Source organism: Gopherus flavomarginatus, chromosome 1 (genome assembly GCF_025201925.1).
Source record: "Gopherus flavomarginatus isolate rGopFla2 chromosome 1, rGopFla2.mat.asm, whole genome shotgun sequence".
Lineage (NCBI taxonomy): Eukaryota > Metazoa > Chordata > Testudines > Testudinidae > Gopherus > Gopherus flavomarginatus.
This window is the reverse complement of record NC_066617.1, coordinates 107,695,872-107,720,770: the sequence shown is the minus strand read 5'-3', so window position 1 is coordinate 107,720,770 and position 24,899 is coordinate 107,695,872. Positions and strand designations below refer to the sequence as shown.

The 24,899-nt window shown below is 40.8% G+C and overlaps 1 protein-coding gene across 3 annotated transcripts in view; it reads left to right on the top strand.

Annotated features, from left to right (window-relative positions):
- MYBPC1 (myosin binding protein C1) overlaps positions 1-22,694 on the top strand; it is a 113,403-nt gene extending 90,709 nt beyond the window's left edge. For 2 of the 3 annotated variants that reach the window (XM_050945502.1, XM_050945497.1), the window contains 6 exons: positions 106-301; positions 1,128-1,267; positions 4,012-4,171; positions 5,678-5,814; positions 6,764-6,950; positions 21,989-22,694. In XM_050945502.1, coding sequence (XP_050801459.1) covers positions 106-301; positions 1,128-1,267; positions 4,012-4,171; positions 5,678-5,814; positions 6,764-6,950; positions 21,989-22,089 — 921 coding nt within the window. In that variant the 3' untranslated portion in view covers positions 22,090-22,694. Of the gene's footprint in view, positions 1-105; positions 302-1,127; positions 1,268-4,011; positions 4,172-5,677; positions 5,815-6,763; positions 6,951-16,540; positions 16,581-21,988 lie in introns of all 3 variants that reach the window. The other variant, XM_050945509.1, reaches the window with a different exon arrangement.
- The last annotated feature ends 2,205 nt before the right edge of the window (positions 22,695-24,899 follow it).

The window sequence follows — 24,899 nt, the reverse complement described above, 5'->3', positions numbered from 1 at the left end:
TCCACCGTTCTGGTTCAAGAAGACTTTCCTTTTTGTCTTTGCAACAGCCTAACACCTCTTTCTCCTCCCAAAAGCATACTTCAGTAGTTCCATGGCTTTTTACAGGGAAGACCAAGACCAAAGGTATCTTGGAAGAAAAATGGTGCTTCCGTAGACAAGAACCAAATTAACATCCGCAACAGTGAAAATGATACTATCATCTTTATCCGAAAGGCAGAGAGGAGCCACTCAGGAAAATATGACCTGAAAGTGAAAGTAGACAACTTGGTGGACAAAGCTACAATAGATATTCAAGTAGTTGGTATGTTTAAAAAAATATTTTGGCAAAGCAGACTTCAAAAACATATTACCGGTTACCAGGAAAACGTGAGATTTCCAGTTACAGCCTCCTCTACAATGGTACCTCTCTACTTCAGCTCACATGGCCAGAGATTCTGAGCCAGGTCCTCAGCTAGTATCATTCGGTATCTCTGTACAAAACGTCAGTAGCCAGCCTGAACATTCCAGTCCCACCCTAGAATCCTACACTACTTTACTGTTTGTAATGGATTTTTATGTTCCATATTTGTCTGAAACACTGAAGCTTTTTATTGTTAAGGTGGCACTCAGTCAGATCTGATACAGCTCTATTGTAGCAAGAGTTAGTTTCTCACAAACATGACTTGGCAGAGACCACCAGTGTTAAAAGCCTTATGATGGAAAAAAGAGAGACACCTGGGAAATCTCATACACTATCTATAGCTTATAGGTGAAGCTGGTAGCACAGCCTATACTTAAGCTTGCCTGAGACTTCCCATTATAAGGTCACATTTTCATTTGCTTATAACTTTGCCAAAATAGTATGTGATCATGTAACTGAAGCCTGTATCATAACGCATATGCACAATGGGGTCAAATTAAAGGCCAAAATTAAAGGCCAAATTAGAGGCAACTTGAATTCCGGCATTTCCTAACTTTTGAGGGATTGACTTTGCATTTTTCTTTTAGCATTGTTTTGTGTGTGTAAGATATATATCTATATCTAGCTATATCTAGATAGAGATAGAGGTATATCATATATCAGAGAGAGAGAGAGAAACAGAAATCAGGCGTAATGCAAAGATGACCATGCCATATCATCATTACAGATCGCCCTGGCCCACCACATGTTGTAAAGATTGAGGATGTTTGGGGAGAGAATGTTGCTTTATCATGGCAGCCACCGAAGGATGATGGTAATGCTGCCATTACTGGGTACACAATTCAAAAAGCAGACAAGAAGAGCATGGTAAGTAATAAAATATGTTTGACTCAGTTTAAATCCGACAGCCATCACATTCTTTCTTTTAAATATAAAAAGCCCTATTTGCATGGACAAATGTCGATGACTGATGCATTGGATCATTACAGAACCACATCACTACTCCGAAAATCTCAAAAGTTCATCAGAAAATCTCAGTGTCCACAATACTCGAAGTTTATAAATGAGAACATGTGTATTTATAAATCTGTGTTCAGATTAGAGATGGGGCAAGTGAGGGGGATGGGCAGGAGTAGATCTGCATCTCATTTGTCTAAACCCCTCAGAGTTCACGAGGAGCTCAGAGAAATAATTCTGTTTTATTCCCTCTGGAAATAGAGAATCAAAACCCAAATGCTCATTTTGGAGGCAGTGTGGCCCCACAGATAGTCCACTAGGTCACTCTTTCCAAAACTTGGGACGTCGCTTGTGCAGGGAAAGCCCCTGGCAGGGTGGGTTGGTTTGTTTACCTGCTACGTCCGCAGGTCCGGCCAACAGTGGTTCCCACTGGCCGTGGTTTGCTGCTCCAGGCCAACGGGGGCTATGGAAAGCGGCGGCTAGTATGTCCCTTAGCCTGAGCCACTTCCAGCAGCTCCCATTGGCCTGGAGCAGCGAACCAAGGCCAGTGGGAGCTGCAATCGGACGGAACTGCGGACGTGGCAGGTAAACAAACCAGCCCAGCCTACCAGGGGCTTTCCCTACACAAGCAGCATCCCAGGTTTGGGAAACACTGCACTAGGTGGTTAGGAGATCTGAGTTCTATTCCCAGCTGTCACTGGCCTGCTTGGTGACCTGGGGCAAATCCCTTCACTTCTCTGTACTACACTTCACAAATTAGGTAAGTATCATTATCTCTATTTTACAGTTTGGGATACTGATACTTACCTAATTTGAAAAGTGCTTTAAGATTTGTAGATGAAAAGTGGTATATGAGAGCTAATTATTGTGTTATTTCACAACCAAGCCCCTGTTTATAGCTCTGTAAGAGACAGCGGTTGGATTTCTACATTTAATAGATACTGCAAGTTTGGACATTGTGAATCTAAGAGAGATGAACCAGTTTGCATGAGTAGGATACTAATACACTGACCTGCTCTGTGACTTTTGACCAGTCAGTTCACCTCCCTGTGACTTTATTCCCCCTCCCACCCTTCATCTCTCTTTAGACCATAAGCTGTTCTGGCCAGGACCTGTCTCTGATTATATGCATACACAGTGCCCAGCACAATGGAGGCCCGTCTCAGTTCAGACTTCTAGGTGCTACTGTAATACAAAATAAAATAATAACTAGTGTCCAAAGTGTACTGTGTGCTCATAGGGCAGTGATTCCATGTTATCTCCACACTGTCTGTGACAAGAATTTTCCTGTAAGAGTACTAAGGGGGATTTTAAATAATGATTGTTTCCAAAGGGACATTTTCTTAAACAGTTGCCTCTAAAGAAAGGATGTCTCAAGTTCTTTCAAGTGGATGATCCTTTCTGAGCGCTATGAGCTATATTACTGGGAAGTCTAAAATAATGTGGCTTTGCGGGTTTAGTACATATCAGTATAAACTCTGGCACAAGAAACTTACATAAATATATACTGTGAGAAAGGGAGACAACTGGAAGGGGTGGCATAAATAAAAGAGAGAACATTTTCATGGTCAGATTCTGCTTTACGTGAATAATATTTTTAGCATTAGTTTTGCTGATCTCACTAGGTGGATATTGTGTACCAAGATCAAATTTAAATTTGATATTTAAAGAGATGCCTTTCATCTAAACATGGGTCTCTTGAGAGCTATGCAGATAGATGCCTGAAGCAGTATGCACTGGCGTATATAATACTTCCCAAGAGATGAGTGTTGTGCCAGAAATCACAGGAATTCAGAGCTGATGAAATCACATCCACAGGACTTTGTTACAGAAAAAAAAAATACACATGCCATACGCTGAATGCTTGTTTCTGTCCTCTAACTGTGCCCCTGGAACTGCCTCAAAAACTGATTTAACAAACAGGGTTTTTTAGCTGTTTATTACATTGTGTCAGTGTCCCTTATTTACACATTATTTCTCAAAATTAAATAAAAAATGAATTGGAAGTCATATTTTTATCAAATAAAAATTCTCTCCTTAGACTGTATTGTTGCTACTGCTAAGAGAAAGAGCCTCTAAGATCCAGTCACCTGGCTGATGAAGCGTCTGTAGTTTGGGCTGTATTCACTGCTCCTCCTACCAACTGTTCTTAAATCATGAGAAATAACTGGAATGGAATCATCCTTTCCATAATCATATTGTTCATTTAGGCTAGTGCCAGAGGAGGCAGATTAGTACTGGGATTGCATTCTTATCTGCACCAATACTTTCTCTGTCAGCAACATGAAATCTGAGTGGCAGAGCCTGCCTTTCTTCTCTTGCACAGTAGGACCTTTGTAATATTGCAATTCCTACAATTATCCTGCGTGACTAACCGTCAGAATGTGACAATTTAATAGCATTCACTTTCCATTCACCCTTCATAGTGCAATGGTGAATTGCTTGTGACTCTTCCATCATCACCCAGTTACTGTGTAGTGATTAGCTTAGAATCCATTGCCATCAACTCAGTTATTGTATTATGCCTTACTGGTTATATAAATTCCTTAAAATTTGTTCTCATGCTTTCATATGCACGGTGGCTATTCTAAACCCTAGCTGTTGATAAATGACATGTGTTGCAGGCAAACTTAGTCTGTATTTGTGTCTTGCAGGAATGGTTCACTGTAATTGAGCACTACCACCGAACCAGTGCCACCATTACTGAACTCATCATAGGAAATGAGTACTACTTCCGGATCTTCGCTGAAAACATGTGTGGCCTCAGTGAGGATGCGACAATGACCAGAGAGAGTGCTGTGATCGCAAAGGATGGTTAGCTGTCAATTATGTTCTTAAGAGGGAAGGATGGGGTTCAGAGTGGGGAAGGGAATCAGATACAAAAGATTTGATTCTCCACTGTTTGTACCTGGTGTAGCCACTTACACCTGTGCAAAGTGAGTGTAAATTGCTGCCATTCCAGTTTGGTAGTGTATGGCATTCACTACATACAACTGCAAATTATGGGACAAGCAACAAACCATGGGAGGATGACGCTTGATTTTAAATGGTAACATCAATTTCTCTCTCAATTCTGAATTATATATCTGAGTTTTCAAACAGTTTAAAATAGAAGGTATTGTTGTAATCTATACATAAACCGTTGTAAAGGAGAATGGCAATTGGCATGACCTGAGTTCAGGAATGCTCAGTCTCTCCGATATAGTATGTCCTGTTAAGGCAGCTGGCTTAAGTTTAAAGAGATGTGTGACAACCATCACTTGCTGTACTAGCCAGTGCTAATGGCATTCCTATTGGCGACACAGAACTTTGTTCTCTCACTCAAAAGAAAAGCATCTCCATTCTGCCCATCAAAAATGGGGACTTCATAAAGGAAACTAAAAACAGTGAGTTCACAAAGCTGGCTGTTCTCCGTGAGATCTCTCAGAGGGGAAATAGTTTTCTATTTAAAAGTGGGGTGAGGGTGATCAGAAGAGGGGCTGTAGAAATTGTTTTTTGTCACTGAAAATTCACCGCTGTGCTGAGAGCCAGCACATGGCCCATGCACCCATGAACACCTGTTGGAAAGCCTAAGTAAGGTGTAAGTGGTGCATAACCCTTGTGCTGGCCCTTGGCATAGGGGTGAATTTCACCTCGTATGTCCATTCTATGCATCAGCATAGTTTACAGAGAAAAATAATGTTTGTACTACTATTAGCACCACAAGTGCAGATACATTATCAGCGAGAAAGCCAGCTCTACTAGATTTTGTTTTATACAGGATCAACACATTTTCTGCTGTCTTTACTGGTGGTGCTGTGCAATATGAAGCAGAAGAACATACGGAGTTTCAGAGACTGTGCCAGCCCTAGTTTACAGTACTGGCAGTTAGGAAATACTAGTTGTAGATGGAACAAATTAGGAAAAGAAATCAGTGACAAGAATAAATGTGGAACATTAAGATGACATTTTAGTCACCTCTTTGATCACTCTTACCAGCCCGTTAGTCAGTATTCATATTGTTGTTCAAAGTGTGTGTGTAATTGCAGGCATGCATACAGAGTATAAATTATACTTAATATACCACGTATTCATACAACAAGGGGAGATTTTAAGTCCTCTGTACAGTATGATCAGAAACTACAGTAACTTTCCAGGCTTAATTCTGCTCTCATGCTAGTGAGAATGAGTGCAATAAATGGAGTTACACTGGTATATAAAGCAGTGGAAATTAGAGCAGACTCACTCTTCACTGTTGAATACTGTTGAATACTGTTGAAAACAGTATGAAATGCTTAACTTTGTTCTAACAGCTCCTAACATCTTGTATTTATTTCATAGGTAAAGTCTACAAAAATCCAATTTATGAAGACTTTAATTTCACCGAAGCACCAATGTTTACTCAACCTTTAATTAACACATATGCTGTAGCTGGTTACAATGCTACTTTGAACTGCAGTGTTCGAGGAAATCCAAAGGTATGGCATACCACTTAATAACATCAGTGAAGGGAAAGGAAAATTTAATCAGTCACTAATATTTTCTAGTACTGTTCCTGTTATAATTCACACACATGCTCTAAGGAGAATCAGTGGGCTAAAGAATGGAGCAAGAGTCAGGATACCTAAAGTACTCTTGGCCGTTCTGCCATTGATTTGTTGTATCACAATGGACAAACCACATCTCCTTCGTCTCAGTTTACCCCTCTACAACGTGGGTATTATGAGATTTACTTAGTCCACAGATTATCCTAATGAAAATATGGACTTTTCCCAGCTGATCAGGCAAATCTAGGGCTGCTACTTCAGTAACTTACAAGAGCTGCATGGTCAATACATCAATAAGGATTTTGGTTTAAAGCAAAAGGCCCAGTTAGGATTTGGGTCACATTGTGCTAGGCACTGTACAAACACATGCTCCCTGCCCAACTGAGTTTTTCTCTCTCTCTTTGACCAATTTTCCAGAGTAGAAAATTGAAGTGACCCAGTAAAATCAAATTCAGAATTTTTATTCAGAAGTGTTCTCTGATCCACCATTCACTTCCAAGGTTTTGGATTAAGTTCTATGCATTGGTTACTAGTAAACAAAACAGCTTTATTGACAAACCTAGAATAGTTAGATCTTGAAAATTATTAGTCAGTTTACTATTGTATGGCACACCCTTTGTAATGTAACTGATCTACATATTTGCCCACCCAAAAATATTAACTTGATCGAATTCAGCTAAATTATAAGGGCCACAGGGAGCTGTGCTTAAAAAATGATGGCATGATATGGCCCAAACTTATTTTTATGGATGGACTACAACTTCCCTTTTTTCAATATTTTTTCATTGTATACCACTAATATATCATTCAACTTTAATACAAGGTCACAGAAAGAGATTAACATTTAATTGCCTATATTTGTGTGCACTTTTTACCACAGCCCAAAATAACCTGGATGAAAAACAAAGTGACTATAATAAATGACCCAAGATACAGAATGTTTGGGAACCAAGGTGTCTGTACCTTGGAGATCCGCAAACCCAACCCTTATGACGGAGGCACTTACACCTGCAAAGCAGTCAATGAACTTGGAGAGGCTGCAGTTGAATGCAAACTGGAAGTGAAAGGTAAGGTTTCTAAGATCAGAGCAAATCCACTCTTTATTTAGATACAACATATATTAAAGTCAAGAGTGCAGTAAGCAAATGCCGGGGCGTACATCTTACCACCATTTTTATTCAAATATCCATTGATGTAAAGGGTTCTTTCATGAGTGGACATGACCCTTAGGGACCAGAAGGTGTACTGTTATGTGACAAACTCCAGCTCAACTCTCAGATGCACAGCACATGCCACAAGCATTAGGCATGGAACAGTTTTGGATGGAAGGAGTATCTGTAAAGGATGCCCAAAGGAGTTAAAGTAAACATGGCAATAAAGTTTGTCAGCCTTAAACAAAAGAAAACAAAAGGAAGTGGAAGAGGGGGTTGGAGTAGAACTGGGGGGTTGGATCAGAGCTGTTGGAGGTGGGGGGAGGAGCTTGGAGTGGAGCTCAGAGGGTGTGCATGGAGGTTACAGGGGGTTGGAGCAGAGCTGGGAGAGGGATTGTACAGGCCTGAAATGGGTTTGTGGGGGTGGATCAGGAAAATAGGAGGCAGGAGGGGAACTAAAAGAGTCTGCAGGGGTGACTGCATTGGGGTGGGGGAGCTGGGGGCTGGACTGAAGGACTCTGGAGGATGGTTGAGGAAGAGCTGGGCGGGAGCTGGATCAGAAATGGAGCAGGGTGAAGGGGGCTGTGGCAGGTACTGGGGACATGTAGGGGGCCTCGAGGGAGCTGGAGGGTATCTTGTCAGGAGCTAGGGAGTGGAATGACTCAATTGGGGCTGTGCGGGAGCTAGTGGTCTGAAGGGACAGGTGGGCTGGAAAGGAGGTAGGGGATGGGGGCTGGATTGGGTCTGTGGGCCCCACAGTCTGGGGGACCTGGAGAAGGGCAGATTTCAAAATCAGAAAAGGACCCCCTAACCTATTCTTGCCCCAAGGTACTTTGAGGCTTTGATACACCACTGATCTAGATAGTTTTTCCACTGTCCAGTGCAGGGTTATTCCCTACAGCAGGCCTGTACAACTCGTAAAATGACGAGGGCCACATTACTCCAAAGAAAACAGCTGAGGGCCAAAACCCCTTGGCCCCGTGGAAGCACACACCCCCAGCACCTCCCGGCCCCGCGAAAACACCCCGCTCCAGCACTGCCCTGCCCTGCAGAAACAAACCTTCCTTCCGCAGCGCTGCCCCACCAAAACAGCTATGGGCCAAAAAGGAAGGTTGGGGGTGGGGAGGTGATACTTGATTTTAAATCAACCAGGGGTTCCCAGCTGAAGAGGTGGCTGGGAGCCCTCAGGGGCAAATTAAAGGGCCCGGGGCTCCAGTGGCTGGGGGAACCCAGAGCTTTGCCGGGCTGGGGCAGGGATTTAAAGGACTCAGAGCTCCTGCCGCTGAAGGGAGCCCCAGCCCTTTAAATCCCAGCCCCAGCCCATCTGCTGGAGCCGCGGCCGGGATTGAAAGGGCTCTGGGCTGCCCGCAGCGGTGGGGAGCCCTGAGCCCTTTAAATCTCAGCCGCAGCTGGTAATCTCTGCAGCCAGTCCAGAGCCTTTGACTCCCATCCGCAGCTTAAAGGGCTCTGGGCTCCCTGCCGCTGCAGGCAGCCCAGAGCCTTTGACTCCTGGCTGTGGCTGAGATTTAAAGGGCTCTGGGCTGCCGCAGCCACGGGGAGCCCTGAGCCCTTTAAATCTCAGCCATGGCCGGGATTCAAAGGGCTCTGGGCTGCCCGCAGAGCACCATGTGCGGGCTGTATGTCGTGCATGCTTGCCTCAGTATATTTTCCTACTGTTTTGCCCAATGTACTTTTAAATGCCTCAAGTAATAGCACTTCCACTAGTTCCCTAAGGAGAATCTTTCACTGGCTTATAGATCTTATTATTGTATTTGTTTTTAGGAAAAATACATATAGCGAATCATATTGATTTTGCAAACTGATATAAAGGGGAAGAAGTTGGACAGATTTATGCAACCTTGAGAATATCCCTTTAAATCCATTAAATGAATATATTTTCTGAATTCCAGATGTTTTAGTATTGACTGCAGGTATTGTGAATGGTCCTAAGGCCCAATCCAACACCTGAAGTCAATGGGATTCGGATCAGACATGCAGTAAATGGTCTAAAAAGTATATTTTCATAGGAATACCAGTTTATAAGATTTACTCTGTAGCCATTATTTTGTATGTACTGAAAGCCAATATATTTAACTTTTCTATATTGGCTGCTTTCTGCTTGTTTTGGATTATAATTAACATTGTCTCTAATTTCTGATATATCTTGTCACATAGCTCAAATATGATAGCAAGGAAGTAATGACATAACTGGTCTGTTCAGAAAGTGGTGAGTGGTAGTAAAGCCACATTTCTTGACTGTCCTGATACCTTTTTACTATATTCTTGCAGGTGAAAGTGATGTCCTCATTATAGATTTATACAGTCTGTTTCTTATTACCAAGCAAGGCTCCCTGTTTCACAGCACAGGAGAAGATCATATGGCCTAACAAAGACAGCCATTAATCACTAAAATCTAGAGGCCAAGTTAGACTAATCTTTCATTATAACTCATAAGCCCCCAAGCCCTAAATACCTTACCAGTAGTTGCCTTCAACTTTTGAATCTTTAATGTTCTGTTCACAATAAAATGGTCAAAATAACACAATTCTATGATCAAAGTAAGATCTGTCTGTCTCTCTATGTGTCCAATGACTTAACAGGGCACTTTTTCCTACAGAATAGCTTTTAATTAAATGAAAATAGATCATATCAAACACGTTCAAACAGAAGAAACATTGTTGGTTAATATTTGTCAAATTTAGGAGTCTTAAGCATCCATAGACGTTACTGTTGCCAAAGCATTCTTCAGTAAACCCAACAATAGTGTTGATAACTGTACAAGGGAAAAGATCCAGTATGGTGCTTTTGTTGAGTGTGAAACCCTATACTCTGGAAGTCTTTGCTACTGGACATCAGGATGAATTTGCAAGACCCACTTCTTTATTCAGGCTTTCCCTGGTATCTAAGCCACAGAATACTTTGCATCATTGTCCTGGATATCATTGACCAAGAATTGATCCTGCCCTGAACAGCGGTTTATTGAGGAATGAATGAGAGATTTTGCCATTCTGATCAATATTAATGTGAATCATGTTTCTTTACATTTGGCATTTACAAATTGATGTTTGAAGTGTAAAAATGCTTAGATCATTTTTCAATGTGTCTGTTATGCTCAGTAATGTAGTTAGATAGAACTTTAATGTCTATGATGCAAAAAGTCATTACCAGCTACATTTGAGATGACCCCTTTGAGCCTTTTCCTGATGAGCATTTGATCTGACACCACCTACCTCTTACTACTTTTTAAAAAAAATAATTTATAAGACTCTAGTCTGATGCTCTGGATGGTGCACAAAAAACTGCAAACAATCCAAAATACTACCACTGACAGCCATGCCTACCCCCATCCATGACTGACTACTTCCACAGCTTGTTACATGAAAGAAAAACAATTCTTCACAACTCAGCTCCTAACATCGCCCATGTCCCACCCCTCAGTTAGATCTCTTCATCCCCCAATCATCCATCCTAAGGGGAATCCTCGGTAAATGAGTAGTCTTGCAGCATGTCCTGAAGGTCACACTATCAAGTTTTCAGCAGACCCAACTCAGGAAGCAAGTTCGAAAGCCAAAGAATCACTCAGCAAGGATGTCAAACTAGCAGCCCTGTCCTATTCATACTGTTAGGGGACAGCAAGCTTAGGTGCCTCAAATAACCTAAGTTGCCATGGTATCACATCCTAGATTAGCAAACAACCATGCATGTACTGTGATGGGAAGAAGGTTGTGAAACTCACTCCCCTTAGCAGTGCCTCAGTCCATCCTTCCCCACTCTTAAACGGAACCTTCCACTACCCCGTCCCCCACCTTCACCCTCAAGAGCTATGAAGCATGATCATTGCTGGATCCTTATTTATAGCTTCCATGCCTCCTTTTTCCCCTAAATAACTCAACGTTTACGTTAAAAAAGTAAAGTGAATGATCATGGCAGACCCCAGAGACTATACAAAAGCTGAAAGTCTTCATGTTCAAAGCATGTAATTGTATCCACTTTCTGCATCAGATCTGGAAAGAGTCCTAGAAATAGCTGTGTGTTTTGTCAGCATCCTGGGCTGCGCATTCTTACTGTCTTTGACCAATTCTTTGTTTAACTCACGTCATACCTCTCTTGTTGATTGACTGGTTTTTAAATCTAAACTCATGTTAACCATTGGGCAGTCCAGCACACACACACCCCCAACTCATGAGGCATGCAAATCCATTTTCCCTTCCTGATCCCCAACAATTGGGGACCACGAATCATCTCTCTTGTTTATATTCCTTCCTTTAAACTAGCATTTTTAGCCATTAATTTTGTCATCTTTCAAAACAAGGTTCAGACTAGCATGTTGTTTGACTCAAATACAGTACATCTGTTCAGAGATTTCAGTCTTGCTGCTATTAAAGTCAGGGAGAGTTTAACCATGGCATTCAACTGGAGTAGGATCAAGCCCATAATCAGCAATTGTACTGAACATAAGAATGGCCATACTGGGTCAGACCAATGGTCCATATAGCCCAGTATCTTCTCTTCCAACAGTGGCTAGAGCCAGATACTTCAGAGCGAATGAACAGGACAGTGCAATTTTTTCAGTGATCCATCCCTTGTTGTCCAGTCCCAGCTTTTGGCATCTATGCATTAATAAACAGTGCAGGTTTGCTATGTGAAAAAGAGACAAATGCAGTGAGTATCGCACATAGCCAGATTGTAAAAACATAACTTTACAGGTGTTCCCTCATCCATCCACTTATATGCTGGTTGTACACTCTGCCCGTCTGCTGCCTCAGCAGGAGCGATCAGATGCTTGAGCAGCACAACAACACAAAGAAAAGTGATCTCTGGAGGAAAGGCATTCTGAGTCAATGGAAACAAATCATTGCGTATATATTTTTTTTCAAATATAGCTACTGCTTTACTCCAGGAAGTAAAAAAGTAGGGCCTGAGTCTACAGTCATTTTTCAGGCAAAACATTATTAATTTCAAAGTGAATTTTTCCTGAGTAAGGACTGCAGGGTCAAAGCTAGAATGTAAGGGATATTACATAACTGGTGAGTTTAGCTACAGTACTGTAACTACTATTTTTTGGATAGCGATCATGTTAGACAGATATACACTATACAAAAATATATGTTGCACTAACTCTCATTTTTCTAAATAGTCCAGAATTTCTTTCCACTGTTTCTGAGCTGTTAGTAATCTCTGTTTTAACATGTAGACATATTCCTAGGAATGTCACAAAAATGTCATGGATACAGTATACTACTCATATTTTATATGGTATCTAAATAAATGAAAAGTTATGGTAATAGCATGGTATACCAATAGTGCATTACAATTGTCTTCTTTTATCACTTTGCATATATCATCTTAGGCTTCAAATCTAGACTATCAGGAGTTACAAATTTTACCTCATTTCTTTAAACATTTTATTGATAATAATAGACGAATAGAATAACAAGTATTTCATTTTACCATCAGTGAAATGTTTTCTGTTAATAGATGTTAATTATTTCTGATAAACCACAGCATTTGCTTAATCTTTTTCAGGTCTATTAGATGTACTTAAAATGGCAAACAGTTGGGCTATTTACTACAATAGCATGACAAGTTTATTTGTCTACAAGGGTGCTGAAAAAGTTCATGCTGCAATTTGTAAAAGATCTTTGTTAAGAAAAAAAATTCTATCTGAACTACGTCTTGGAAGATGACAAGCTATATAAACACAGAATTCCATTAAAACTATAATTATATTTTTCACACACTCTCTCCCCAAAGAAAATGTTTAAAATATTTTTTACTGTTCCTTGGGCTAGATTCCTAATCATGGCTGGTTTGTCATAAGAATTCGTAATTTGTCTTGTTTTGTTTTCGGTATATAGAACCTGTTCCAAAACCCATTGAAATCAATAGAAAGACTCCCTTTGACTTCAGTTGACTTTGGATCAAGCCCTAAGGGAATTCATCATGAATAGGGCCCTACCAAATTCACGGTCCATTTTGTTCAATTTCACAGCCACAGGATTTTTAAAATGCAAATTTCATGATTTCAGCTATTTACATCGGAAATTTGATGGTGTAATTTTTGGGGTCCTGACCCATTAAGGAGTTGTAAGGGGGGTTGGTAACTAGGGACACAAAGGAGGACCCAACTAAAGGGAGGCACGTGATCCCCTCATGTGACTCCTCCCCAACCTGTTCCCCACATGACGCCCATGTGACTCTTCCCTGCCCCCAGCCCAGGGACCCTGCGCTCTCCCCATCCCTCCCCATCCCATGTTACCTGGCGGGGGAGAGGGTGCTCTGCTCCAGTCCCCCTGGCCTGTGTGGAGCCACTAATGCACTCTCCTAGGCAGCCTCCAGCCACACTGCCTCCCTGGGATGTTGCCTGTAGTGCAGCATGCAGCAGCTGCTCTCTCCCAGCCACACAAAGTCTGCGAGCTGCAGCGTGGCCAGGAGGCTGGAAGAGGAGAGGATCTGGCCTTGCCTCTTCCCTTCCAGCTCTGGCCCTGTCCCTTCATCTTCCCAGCTGCTGGCCTTGCCTCCCTTAGTGTTTTGGGGAGGGTCATGTGACCCTTCGCCCCCCCTCCCCTACAGGTCACTTGCTGGCAACAGCCTGCCTTTAGAGCTGAGCAGCTGGAGAGTAGGGGTTACTGCCTGGGAGCCCAGCTCTGAAAGAAGAGCCACCACCAGCAACAACAGCACAGAAGTAAGGATGGCATGGTATGATATAAGGTGGGAGGGACAGTTCAGTGGTTTGAGCATTGGCCTGTTTAAACCCAGGGTTGTGAGTTCAGCCCTTGAGGGGGCCACTTAGGGATCTGGGGCAAAAATCAGTACTTGGTCCTGCTAGTGAAGGCAGGGGGCTGGACTCAATGACTTTTCAAGGTCCCTTCCAGCTCTGTGAGATAGGTATATCACCATATATTATTATTATTACTTCTGTGCTGCTGCCTGCAAAGCTGGGCCCTCAGTCAGCAGCCACCCAGGTCTGAAGGCAGCACAGAAGTAAGAGTGGCAATACTGTGACACCCCCTAAAATAACCTTGTAACCCCCCCTGCAACTCCCTTCTGGGTCAGGACCCCCAATTTGACAAATGCTGGTCTCCCCTGTGAAATCTATTTAGTATAACATAAAAGCACACAAAAGACCACATTTCACAGGGGGAGACCAGATTTCATGGTCCATGACGTGTTTTTCATGGCTGTGAATTTGGTAGGGTCTTAATCATGAACCTGTTGTCATGAGATAATTGACTACTTTGGAGAGAGTGATCAGCCTTAAGAGCAGGGCCATCTCCAAGGTTTTTGCTGTCCCAAGCAGCAAAAAAAAAAAAAAAAAAAAAGCCACGATCACGATCTGCAGCTCTACCGCTACCGCTTCAGTCTTCTGCGGCAATTCAGCAGCTGGTCCTTCGCTCCGAGAGGGAGTGAGGGACCCACTGCCAAATTGCCGCCGAAGACCCGGATGTGCCGCCCCTCACCGTTGGCCACCCCAAGCAGCTGCTTGCTGGGCTGGTGCCTGGAGCCGGCCCTGCTTAAGAGTGAAGCCAAGGTTGCTTATTGCTTCAATAACTCGATGATAGTAATGGATTCTGAGAAAAGTTGCAATTGGTTTTAATCATATTTAAAAAACTAAGTTGTTAAATAAATTAATTGGGAACAATTTCAAACAGGAATAAATACCAGTACGAATATTCTAATTCTGCAGTGTTATATTATGGAATAATTACCCCAGGAGAACCATTCTTCTTGGCGGGGAAGAAACAGGTTTATAAAAAGCATATTCCACTGGACATTACCTTCCATTCCATTCCTCTCTTTTTACATCAAAACGTATTTGCATGTAAAGTATGTATTCCTTAGATGCTTTTAGATTGTACTAGCTAGTGTCTCATGGCATACATTGGCTATGTCACATGAGCAAAGAAGGCCAAATTAATCAAGAATGTAGGAGCTAACATCAGAGTTATGCAAAGTTGAGGCAAGAATTTATATTTTCTCATTAGACATAAAACCATGCATATATGTGTGTATAAAAAACAAACAAACAAAAAAGAAACCCTAAATGTATGCAACTCACTTTGTCAAGGTGACTCAATTTCTCTCAAGAGCTGATCTGCACCTCAAAGGATCAGGTTTAAGTTAGTTTGATATAACCTGGAGAATTATTGAAAGAACAGAGCTATCACCATGTTATCCATTTTAATTTAAAAATGTATTCCTTATTGTAAACTAGATTTCTATTCTGAATTGGTACTTAGAACTTCAATACAGGCTGACACTTGGCATGCAAAGTCTAAGGGGGGAAATACTAACTCTGTTGAAGTCAATGGGACCTTTCCATTGATGTCAGTGGGTATGTCTACATGCAATTAAACACCTGCACCTGGCCATGCAGTTGACTCGGACTTGCGGGGCTCCGGCTAAGGGGCTGTTTAATTGCAGTGTAGACTCCCGGGCTCAAGCTGCAATTTGAGCTCTGGGACCCTTCTACCTCACAGGGTCCTACAGCCTAGACTCCAGTCTAAGTCCGAACGTCTACACTGCAGTTAAACAGTCCTGCAAGCCCAGGTCAGCTGGCATGGGCCAACTGCAGTTGTTTAATTGCAGTGTAGACATACCCTCACAGTGCGGCCAGGATTTCACCCTTAGAACCAAATAAATTATCTATGAGCATAACTCTGTTGACTTCAAATTCAGCTTCAGCTGAAGTACACCAGCAGAGAATTTACCCCTTTAAATAGAAAGGACGTTTTTAACATTACCAAAATTCAAAAGTATCAACATGGCCATTTTTAAATTGCAGAAATGCCCAAACACTGATATTTCCAGTACTAGAGGCTTTCAGGTGCACAATTTAAAAACTTACTCTTATGACGCAATTAAGTTGGAATGTACTGCAAACCATTTTAGATATTTTTGAGTATTTCTTTTTGTTAATGGCTACTACAGTTTAGTGCCCATACATAGCACTACGTACGTAAAATATTTAATTAAAACTAATGGTTCCTATAGAGTAAATGGCATGCCTTAACTAATGTAAATATTTATTTGTGTACAGGTACATAATAAGGCACTGGTGTGTAACTAGTCCATACTTGATAATTTTGCCTTTTAGAGTTTCAACATATGTATATATATATATATAATGCTACGTGTGTGGGTTTTTTCCTGTGTTGAAAAACAGAAATATATATATATGTTTTAGCTTCGCCTGAAGCTATGTTTGGAAACATTTATTCTAAAAGTCAATTGACAATTTGACTGGCTTCACTGTGTACCCTAGACTAATTACAGAAGAAAGTCTTATTTTTTTGTGCATATTAATATCACATATTAATTATAATTTTGAAGTGGTACTGGATCCCTGCCATTTACTTTCCATGTGCTTCTATTTCTTACATATTTTACATGACTAAGGATTAAAACATCATCTTGTCATAATTATGAACATAATTTCACCCAACAAGTTCTCTACTTTGGTGTTAGCAATTAAGTGCTTATTTCTCTTTCTCTCTCTCCCTTAGTTGCACAGTAAGGATTTTTGAATGTATATTGCCATCTAAGGTAAGCTTTCATATGGTTCTTGCATATGAAGCTTATGTCTGTTTTCACGTCATACAAAGCCTGCCAAGTATGGCATGATTTTCATTATGTCATTTAATGAAAATGTTTTTAAATCAATAATTTAATAATTAGAATTTATATTACACTATCCATAAACTAACAATTAACCCTTAATCTTTCCAATAATTGCTTGTTATAGAAACTCCTGTTAGTAGTACATCCACTTACTTTCTGCTAGTGAAAATGTTTCAACTGAATTTAACAGAGCATGGGTTAGGTTAATTACTTACCATAGAGAAAATACAAGTAACATAAGAGCATTTTTCATCTACAGTCAATTCTTTGCATCTAAGGATAGACTTCTAAATAAATGAGACCATTTTTATATCACTTCATTTTATTTAAAAATGAATGATTCTTATGAAAATTTGCATTACACAAGTTTTAAAGAATGCTATAAAGCATGCCATTTTTTGTCTGTATTAAGCATTTACCTAAGACTAGGAAAGCACACCTCTGAAAGAGTGATAGGGTTAAATGATGTAGCTCATTTACTTGGAGCTACAATTAAATAATGTCTCCTTAGTACGAAAATGTTATTAATGGATATATTGGCTTGTCCTAAATTGTGTAAATAGAATAAGATTATATCAATATTGGATCAGTCATTTTAATCTAGCTGAAATGTACAGTTTGCTCAGGTAGAGAGAATGATGTGTTCATCCTGAAAATGTACTTTTGCTTTAAAACTTTTGGTGTGCTACAGAAATGCCTCAGAAGGTAAGTATTATTAGGGGTTGGTTGTGTTTGCACCTTGCAGAAGTGAACATCCATGCAGACTTATAAAAGGTACAGTAGTAATGCAGTTTCTTTATCACGCATACCAACCTTCCCTATCGAGGAGGGGTGATCTCTTAATATTTTTAGCAAAATATTTGCCATTTTCCCACTGTCCCTCTCTGACAGTTCATGGGGTACCCAAGACTGAGACACACACCTTTTTACCCCCTGCATCTAAGGAGAGGAAGCCTTGTCTCAGGTAGTTCAGTGTTAGCTCTCTAATATCACCAGCCTGCTAGCCACTCAGGCACTCTCCTCTGGGCTAATCCAGTGCTGTCATCATCTTGTAAGTTAGCATTAGGTGCACCCTTGTCCCCAAGTCCCTTTGAATCATTCTCCTGTGATATCCATCTCCTGACACTGGCTACTCACAGAAATCCCAGGTCCTCTGCTCTTAGAGGAGCAGTGTACCCCAATTGGCTAGTTTTACCTTAAACCACTGCTCCAGTAAAATCACACAGTATGCGTGAGCACTTACAACAAAACAAGATTAGGTGTATTTAAAAAAGGAGAGTTAACTAGAAACAAGAGAGAGTGGTGGAAGCATGGTACAATACAAAACAAAATCATAAAATTCAAAGCTGGGTCTAAAACCAGACCCACACACAGTGAAAAATGTAAAATTTTCTCATGTATCTAAATATATTAAAATCTATTTTAAAGGTCTCAAGCCAACCTGTGCCCTCCATCACACCGGGCTAAATTCTGGATCACTCCATTGTCTTCATGATAGCCCCAGGTTTACATTGTGCCAGTGTAACTAAAAACAGGTTTGGTCCTATCTCTTTACCCTACAGTGCCAGATCCAAAGCAATATGCCTTCCAAACTCAGGAAGCCCTAAGAGGCTGTGGATGTTGACTGTGCTGTAGGATACTTATTCAGTAGACACTGCTGCCTGTCAAAGTTCCAAAGCAAGCCCAATTCCCCAGATACAAGAAACAGAGCTTTCCAGAGGGTCGGAAGGGACAAAGCAACACACAGCACAGTGAGACCCCTCAGTTCTTATTGGGACCTACCACCTTTGTCACCTCTGTCCAGCTTGTCCTGGTCTATCCCTCCATGAATGCAAGTCAATGCCACACCATTCTATTTTGTTGAGAGCACATTCTTTCCATTTCTGGACAAAGAGTTTTGTCATGGGATTGGCCCAGCGTGTTTTCAGTCTGCCCAGCGGTCACTTGTGGTCTCTGGGGATCCAGTCACTGATGAGGGTTATCCACCTAATGTCTTGTCTGCGGACTACATGACCCGCCCATCTTCGCTTTGCATCATATATCACCTGCACTACACTGGTCACCTCTGTATGCCTTCTGATCTCCTCACTTGGTATGTGATCATGCAGCTATATCTTACACATTCGCCTTTCTATTGCTCTCTGGGTAAGTGAATTTTTCTTCCTCTGCTTTTGTCATTGACCAGCTTTCCGCTCTGTATATCATTGCTGTCAGAACAGCGACCTTAAACAGTTCTTTCCTTTTCTTTATGGGCAGTTCATCATCCGTTAGACATGTCTTTATTTTGTTAAAACTTGCCACCCTGCCTTTCATCTCCTATTGCATTTCCCTTTGAATGAGTTGTCTCTGCTCAGCTGCTGACCCAGGTAAATATATTTTCGACCTCCTTGATTTCTTTCCCATTTACAATGATGATTCCTTCTGCACAATGCTCATTACACATCCACTTCATCTTTGACATCTTCACTTCCAACGCGATATCATGAGAAAGTCTTTGCAGTTTCTGCAATTTGTTCTCCAGTTCTGCTGTGTCCTTTGCCAGTATTACACAGTCATCAGTGAAGAGAAGATGCGTTAGCTGTTCTCCATCAATTCTGATTCCTTCTTCTCAGTTCAATTTCTTGAACAGCGACTCCAGTACTGCTGCAAACAGCTTCAGTGAGATTGTGTCGCCTTGTCTGACCCCTCTGCATATAGTAATAATGCAGGGGACATATAATAATGTTATCTCTGTCGAGCAATTGCGGTTAATTTCTTCCAGCAAGTCGATGTACCTCGGGTCAGTTCTGAGCGCATTGAATACAACGTTGATCTCTACAGAGTTGAATGCCTTTTTTTAGTTGACAAATGCAATACACAATGGTACTTTGTATTCCTTGCATTTTTCGATGAGCTGCCAAACTGAGTGGATGTGATCAATTGTCGAATACCCCAAGCGGAAACCAGCTTGTTCTCTGCTTTCGTGAATTTCAAGATCCTTCTTAATCTGATTGAGTATGATGTAGATGAAGACCTTATACACTTGAGAGAAGTGTGATTGGACAGTAGTTGCTCAGTTCTTCTGGATCATCTTTCTTCATCAATAGTATTGTTTTCATTTTCTTCCGTGCATCTGGAACATGCTTGCTATTGATGTAGATGGTGAACCGCTGTGCCAACGCTTTGAAGAGAGTATCTTCCCCTGCTTTGAGATATTCCGGCCAAACATTGTTCACTCTCAAACTTCTCCCTTTCTTTATGTTACAAACTGCATATTCAGTTTCTTCCCACACAACATCAGGAATTTCTTCTGTAACATGCTGCCTTGATGGTGTATGCTGGATGCAAAGAATAGAGGTCATTGTAGAATTTTGTACATATTTCATTCATCTTGCTCCTTTTCAATGTTCTTTCACCATTTTCATTTTTCAGCACTGCCAGGATGATCTGTTTCAGCCTAACATCTCTTTGTACCTTCTTCAGACTCTCATTCTTTTTGGACTCCTCTCTCAATTTCTTCTTTCTAAAGTATTTGTAGTCTTCTTTGATATTCACACAAATTTCTTTGCACAGTGTTCTGTATTCTTCACCCATTTTTCCTTCTAATTTCATGCACGCCCTCCTCGCCATCAGATTCATAGTTTCCTCGCTGATCCTCTGCTTGCGTCCCAGCGTTTTCAATGCCTTTGCCTTCTTAGTTGCTGAGATTATCTGTGAGATAAACTCTTTGTAGTCCTCCTCAATGTCCTTATTGACCTTATACTCAAGGTCCATTTCACTCACTTCCTGTGCAAATGCCTCTTCACTGAAGTGCCATTTTTGCTTCAGTTTCTGGCTTCTCTTAACTCGGTCTTGGGACCTGTGGGAACTACCATAATATAATTTTTTAATAATAAAGCTACAGGAAGCTGGGAAACAATCACATCACTATGAATAGCAGCCCACTTGACAAACTCTTCCACAGGGGTCTCCCCAAACCTGGGTGGGCTCCTCACACCTATGGCTTTCATGGGCTCCAGTGGCTAGCACTAGATGTTTGTAGGAGAGGTCATGAATGAGCCATAATTTTAGGGGAAACTGTAGCAAACTTTGAACACTAGTAACTGATTTACATTTTCAAGGTGCTGCCCGCAACAAAAAAAGTTAAATGTATCACCTTAAAAAAAAACTTCACAATTACTGAGATGTGTCTTGACAATTCTGTTTTTCCTCAGAATCAAGGAAGAGAGGAAATGGAGGAAGCACATCCTCAGGCTTCACACCTCTCAAAGACCAGCTCTGACAGCAGTATTTGACAGTATTCATTAATTCATTGTGTGGAGTGCCTACTGCCAGTTTGGAAGGAGCATATGCAGTGTACCCATGGCTCCTCTCCAAATGTTGACCCTGCAGTCTTTCCATGTACATTAACTCCCCTCCACACAATGCAGAAGAGGAGCATATGGCCTTAGTGATTTCCTTAAGGTCATGGTATCAGAAAAAGGTTTCACTTTCCAGAGTTGCTGGCTCCCACTCCTGTGATCATACTATAATAAAGGCCAGTGCCATACTGAAGGTGCTGAAACTAAAATGAAAGCTCACTGCTGTATCTTAGGAGAGGAGAATTTTTACGATAGAAACAGGAATAATACTCATGCCAATTCTACTTCATTTATTTGAGAATTTATGGTCAGATTTTCAAAGAACTTTTTGAAAATCAGGCTACTTAATTAGGTGCCTAAATATGAGCTTCAGAACCTAAATTCAGGCATCTGTTTTTGAAAATCCTGGCCTTTTTCTGTAATTCTTTCATACATATAAATAAGTTACACATACTTCAGTCAAATTCCAAGAGGTATAGTAAATATTTTGCTAAATGTTTATTATAAACTCCAGCACCAATAATGTGAATCTGCATTTCTTGTCTTTTTTCTGCGTGTCAAGTGTTCTCTGCACTGGACTTTCTTAGTCAAATTCTACCCTTAGATACACTTCATGCAACTCCATAGAAATGAACAGGGTTGTCTGAGATGAAGCTATGCATTGTGTATCGGTAGGGTTGCATTTTGTTGCAACTGATGACTGACTCTGGCCCATTACAGGTGAAATACACTCCTTTGCAAGGGGCCAGCACAAGTTCCATGCACCACTTAAAATCCCAACTTAGGGCTTAAATTCTGAGGAACCTTTGTGCTGGCCTGTTGCACAGGAGTAAATTTCACCATGTGTCAAGAGAAAATATAGCATAGGGACTGACTAGATCTCTGTCACTTAACTGGGTCAATATTTTTCACAGAGAGCCAGAGAAATATTTGAAAAAAATCTATTTCTCCTGGTAATTTTAACCATTTGGTTGTCTTGTTTCTTGTCCATAGGTGGACTTTCGTTCTTCAGACTGTTAATGCAAGGGGTGCCTCCGCATATCATTCATTCATATATGCGAGAAATGCAAGCAGGCAACCCTGAGGGAAAGTGAGATCCCGTCTACAGTGCTTTCCCGCTACAGCATTGGAAACTGGTAGCCAGCACTACAGCATTTTAATTCCTGCAATAGCATCACAACAGTGTGCCTCCCTGCTTTTTTCCCCCTTCCTGCTGCTGAAAATAAAAGTTACGCATGGATTGCTTTGGAGTTGAAATTGAAGCCAAGACACATTTTGTAACATTCAGCATTGTTTTCTGTTTGATAATGCGTTTTGTTTGTTTTTTAATGAGAAAGGAGAAGAAGCCACGTAATACGCATGAGAAGACACTCTTCTACTTTGTACTTCGTAGGGCTAGGCATATTTTTGTCAGAGTGAAAGTAGACTGATCAACCAATGGCAATCCAGTAGGGCCTTGACGTACATACCTTTTTTGATAATGGAGCTTATTCATCTAACAGTAGTTCAAAATAATACGGTTTTGCTATAAATTGACTGTTTAATACACATGCATTTAATGGTCATTTCAGTTGAATATTTCTTCATCTAGATGATTTATATTTCTTATGACTCACCCACAAATCAAGTTTCTTTCAACTGAAATTAAAGTGTTTTATTTAATGTACAATAAACATGAAGTGTTTAAGATCTACCAAAATACTGTTTATTGATTGTCATTTTACATTATCTCACCATATTACTATTTAAGAACATAAGAACGGCCATACTGGGTCAAACCAAAGGCCCATCTAGCCCAATATCCTGTCTTCCAGGAGTGACCAATGCCAGGTGCCTCAGAAGGAAAGAACAGAACAGGTAATCATCAACTGATCCATCCCGTTGCCCATTCCCAGCTTCTGGCAAACAGAGGCTAGGGACACCATCGCTGCCTATCCTGGCTAATAGCCATTGATGGAACTATCCTCCATGAACTTATCTAGTTCATTTTTGAACCCTGTTATAGTTTTGGCCTTCACAGCATCCTCTGGCAAGGAGTTCCACGGGTTGACTGTGCATTGTGTGAAAAAATACTTCCTTTTGTTTGTTTTAAACCTGCTGCCTATTAATTTCATTTGGTGGCCCCTATTTCTTGTGTTATAAGGAGTAAATAACACTTCCTTATTTACTTTCTCCACAGCAGTCATGATTTAATAGACCTCTATCATATCCCCCCTTAGTTGTCTCTTTTCCAAGCTGAAAAGTCCCAGTCTTATTAATCTCTCCTCATATGGAAGCCATTCCATACCCCTAATCATTTTTGTTGCCCTTTTTCTGAACCTTTTCCAATTCCAATATATCTTTTTTGAGATGGGACAACCACATCTGCAAACAGTATTCAAGATGTGGGTATATCATTGATTTATATAGAGGCAATATGATATTATCTATCCCTTTCTTAATGATTCCCAACATTCTGTTAGCTTTTTTGACTGCCAGTGCACACTGAGTAGCTGTTTTCAGAGAACTAGCCACAATGACTCCAAGATCTCTTTCTTGAGCGGTAACAGCTAATTTAGACCCTATCATTTTATATGTATATTGGGATTATGTTTTCCAATGTACATTACTTTGCATTTATCAACATTAAATTTCATTTGTCATTTTGTTGCCCAGTCACCCAATTTTGTGAGATCCTTTTGTAGCTCTTTGCAGACTGCTTGGGACTTAACTATTTTGCGTAGTTTTGTATCATCTGCAAATTTTGCCACCTCATTGTTTACCCACTTTTCCAGATCATTTATGAATATGCTGAATAGGACTGGTTCCAGTACAGACCCCTGGGGGACAACAGTATTTACCTTTCTCCGTTCTGAAAACTGACCATTTATTCCTAGCTTTTGTTTCTTATCTTTTAACCAGTTACCAAATCATGAGAGGACCTTCCCTTTTACCCCATGACAGTTCAATTTGCTTAAGAACCTTTGGTGAGGGACCTTGTCAAATGCTTTCTGGAAATCTAACTACACTATATACACCGGATCTCCCATTTTCCACATGCTTGTTTACCCCCGAAAGAATTCTAGTTGATTGATGAGGCATAATTTCCCTTTATAAAAAACATGCTGACTCTTCCCCAACAAATAAAGTCCACAGGACTCTTTTCTACTTTTATAGATCCAGACTAACACAGCTACCCTCTGATACCCAACAAATTATGTTCATTTATGTGTCTTACAATTTTGTTCTTTACTATTCTTTCAACCAGTTTGTCTGGTACTGAAGTCAAGATTACTGGCCTGTAATTGCTGGGATCACCTGTGCAGCCCTTTTTAAAAATTGGCATCACATTATCTATCCTCCAGTCATCTGGTACAGAAGTTGATTTAAATGATAGGTTACAAACTGTAGTTAGTAGTTCTGCAATTTTACATTTGAGTTCCTTCAGCACTCTCGGGTGAATACCATCTGGTCATGGTGACATATTGCTGTTTAATTTATCGATTTGTTCCAAAACCTCCTCTAACGACATCTCACTCAGTGACAGTTCCTCAGATTTGTCACCTAAAAAGAATAGCTCAGGTTTGGGAATCTCCCTCACATCCTCAGCCATGAAGACTAATGCAAAGAATTCATCTAGTTTCTCTGCAATGGCCTTATGATCCTTGAGTGCATCCTTTAGCATCTCGATCATCCAATGGCCCCACTGGTTGTTTATCAGGTTTCCTGCTTCTGATGTACTTAAAAAAAATGTTTGCTATTACTTTTTGAGTCTTTCGCTAGCTGTTCTTCAAATTATTTTTTGGCCTTCCTAATTATATTTGTACACTTCATTTGCCAGGGTTTATGCTTCTTTCTATTTTCCTCACTAGGATTTAACTTCAGCTTTTTAAAGGATGCCCTTTTCTCTCTCCTTGCTTCTTTT